The sequence below is a fragment of the Trachemys scripta genome, chromosome 18 (genome assembly GCF_013100865.1).
Source record: "Trachemys scripta elegans isolate TJP31775 chromosome 18, CAS_Tse_1.0, whole genome shotgun sequence".
Taxonomy (NCBI): domain Eukaryota; kingdom Metazoa; phylum Chordata; order Testudines; family Emydidae; genus Trachemys; species Trachemys scripta.
Genome location: NC_048315.1, coordinates 18316522 through 18318596, shown reverse-complemented (window position 1 = coordinate 18318596; position 2075 = coordinate 18316522). Strand labels below are relative to the sequence as shown.

At 43.2% G+C, this 2075-nt stretch overlaps 1 protein-coding gene across 7 annotated transcripts in view; it reads right to left on the bottom strand.

Annotated features, from left to right (window-relative positions):
• CUX1 (cut like homeobox 1) overlaps window positions 1-547 on the bottom strand; it is a 398007-nt gene extending 397460 nt beyond the window's left edge. For 4 of the 7 annotated variants that reach the window (XM_034752652.1, XM_034752647.1, XM_034752650.1 and 1 more), the window contains exon 1: window positions 54-202. In XM_034752652.1, the coding sequence (XP_034608543.1) occupies window positions 54-116 (63 nt within the window). In that variant the 5' untranslated portion in view covers window positions 117-202. Of the gene's footprint in view, window positions 1-53; window positions 203-338 lie in introns of those variants that run through there. The other 3 variants (XM_034752645.1, XM_034752648.1, XM_034752651.1) reach the window with 2 other exon arrangements.
• Window positions 548-2075: the final 1528 nt, after the last annotated feature.

Genomic DNA, 2075 nt, shown 5'->3' with positions numbered 1-2075 from the left:
GGGGGGGGCCCGGCGGCGCGGCCCGGCCGGCGGGGCGAGCGGAGAAGCCTGACCTGCAGCTGCTGTAAATCAAAGCGCTTCCAATATTGAAACATCGATCCCACATTGGCCGCCATCTTGAGACATATTGAGACAGAGTGAGCGGCTGATAGAGAGAGAGGGGCTGGAGTTCAGGAGCCGGGAGGGAGGGGGAGGGAGGGAGCCAGCCGGGCGGGGGGGGGCAGAGGGGGAGGGAGGCGGGCAGGGAGCGCCCAAATCCCGGCCTGGAGCCCGAGCCCGGCCCGGAACACGGACTCGCAGCCATTGCACAGACAGACAGCGAGCGGCTTCCCTCTCACCGGGGCACAAGCGCAGCCGCCAACACGCTCGCCTCCATCCAGCCACCGCACAGGGAAGAGATCTAACACACAGGGCAGGGCGAGCAGGCACGGGAGACCCGCGACCATCCGGAGCAAATGCAAGGAGCCTCCCGACTGCAAGAAAGATTTATATTAGGCACGGAGACAGCCTACTTGAAACACCCAAAACATCCCGGACAAGCCCAGGCTCCAGAGCACCGCAGACAATGAACCTAGACCGGGGACAAGCTGGGAAAGCACCCCAAAGAAATCCAAGATTCCAGAGTACAGAAATCTATTTGCAGCAGTGGAGGAGGCAATCTAGAGGGGGGGGGATACCCCCAAACATCCAGGACAAATAGAAGTAGACGATAAAAAGCATATGAAACAAAGCTATGATGTGGGGAGCCAGTTAAAAACAACCGCCTAGAGTACAAAAAGTATTTATATCACACAACTGCAACCTATATAAATACCCACAATATCCAGAACATACAAGGCTTTACAGTACAAGGGAGATGTGTATTAAACAAGGATGCAATCTATAAGAACTCCTCAAACATTCAAACAAATCCAGAACATATACAAAATAAATGTTTTTACTCTAAGAATACACCAACTGAAATACAGAAAACATTAACTCTTTTATACATATAATTTCCAGCTTGGTTTTGCCGGATTGCTTGCTTTTTTTCTTGTTTTCTAAGTGTTGTTGATGTATCCTGTTTTATGTTTGCAACTACAAGCAAACAAATGTGTGAACAGCAATAATAATAAATTTAATATATGCATTATGTCAAATTTGACCTAAAATTGAGTTTGTAAAAAAAAAATTTTTTTACAAAATCTTAGCTCTATGCATTTCCCTGTTACAATTTTCAGTTGCAATCGAATCAGCTTATACGTTTTCATTCCCCTTCAGTCCAAATGTTGTACAATGTGTATAGTGCATGGAAGCTTGAAAATAAAACTGACTAGAAATAAAGGTGAAACTGACTAGTGTATTTTTATTGTCCAAGCTGAGAGAAATGCAAGAGCTAAATAAACAGCATGACTGAGAAATAATTCAATTTTTACAATTATTTTGATTTTAATAATCCAGGTGATATTAGAAACACAGTTTCAGGAATTTGGGGCCCATCCTGAAAAGATTTACCTATATCAGTAGCTTAACTCATGTAAGTAGTCCCATTGAATTAAATTGAAAGATTCCCATGAACATCAATAGGCTTTGGATCAGGCCCTGTGAGTCATTTTTATTTTTTAAATAATACATATATTGATAAATAATTGATTACATGTGATTATTTATTTATGGTAGTCCTCACTTTGTGGCAGATGCTTCCAAAATAGACAGTGAAGATGCTCCCTGTTTCAAGGAGCATACAATCTAAAGTCAGACAAGTAGACAGAGGTTGGGGGAAGAGGAAGAACAGTATATAACCTACAAAAGCTAATTTGATTCACTGTAACCAGCTTAGTAAAAGTGGGTCTTTAAGAGGAATTTGCCTAGATGTGGACAGGCATTTATTCACATTCTCAAGAGTCTTTGCAGGATCAGGGCCTTACATAGAGGGCCTTTACGCACATGAGTTGTGTTATTGACCATGACTTCAGTGGGACTACTCATATGAAAATCTGCAAGATCAGACCTATAGCATGCACCCTTAACAGAATGTTCATGGAGGCAGAGACTAAGAAGACATAAGAACTTTTTTGCACTAAACAGTAACTTTT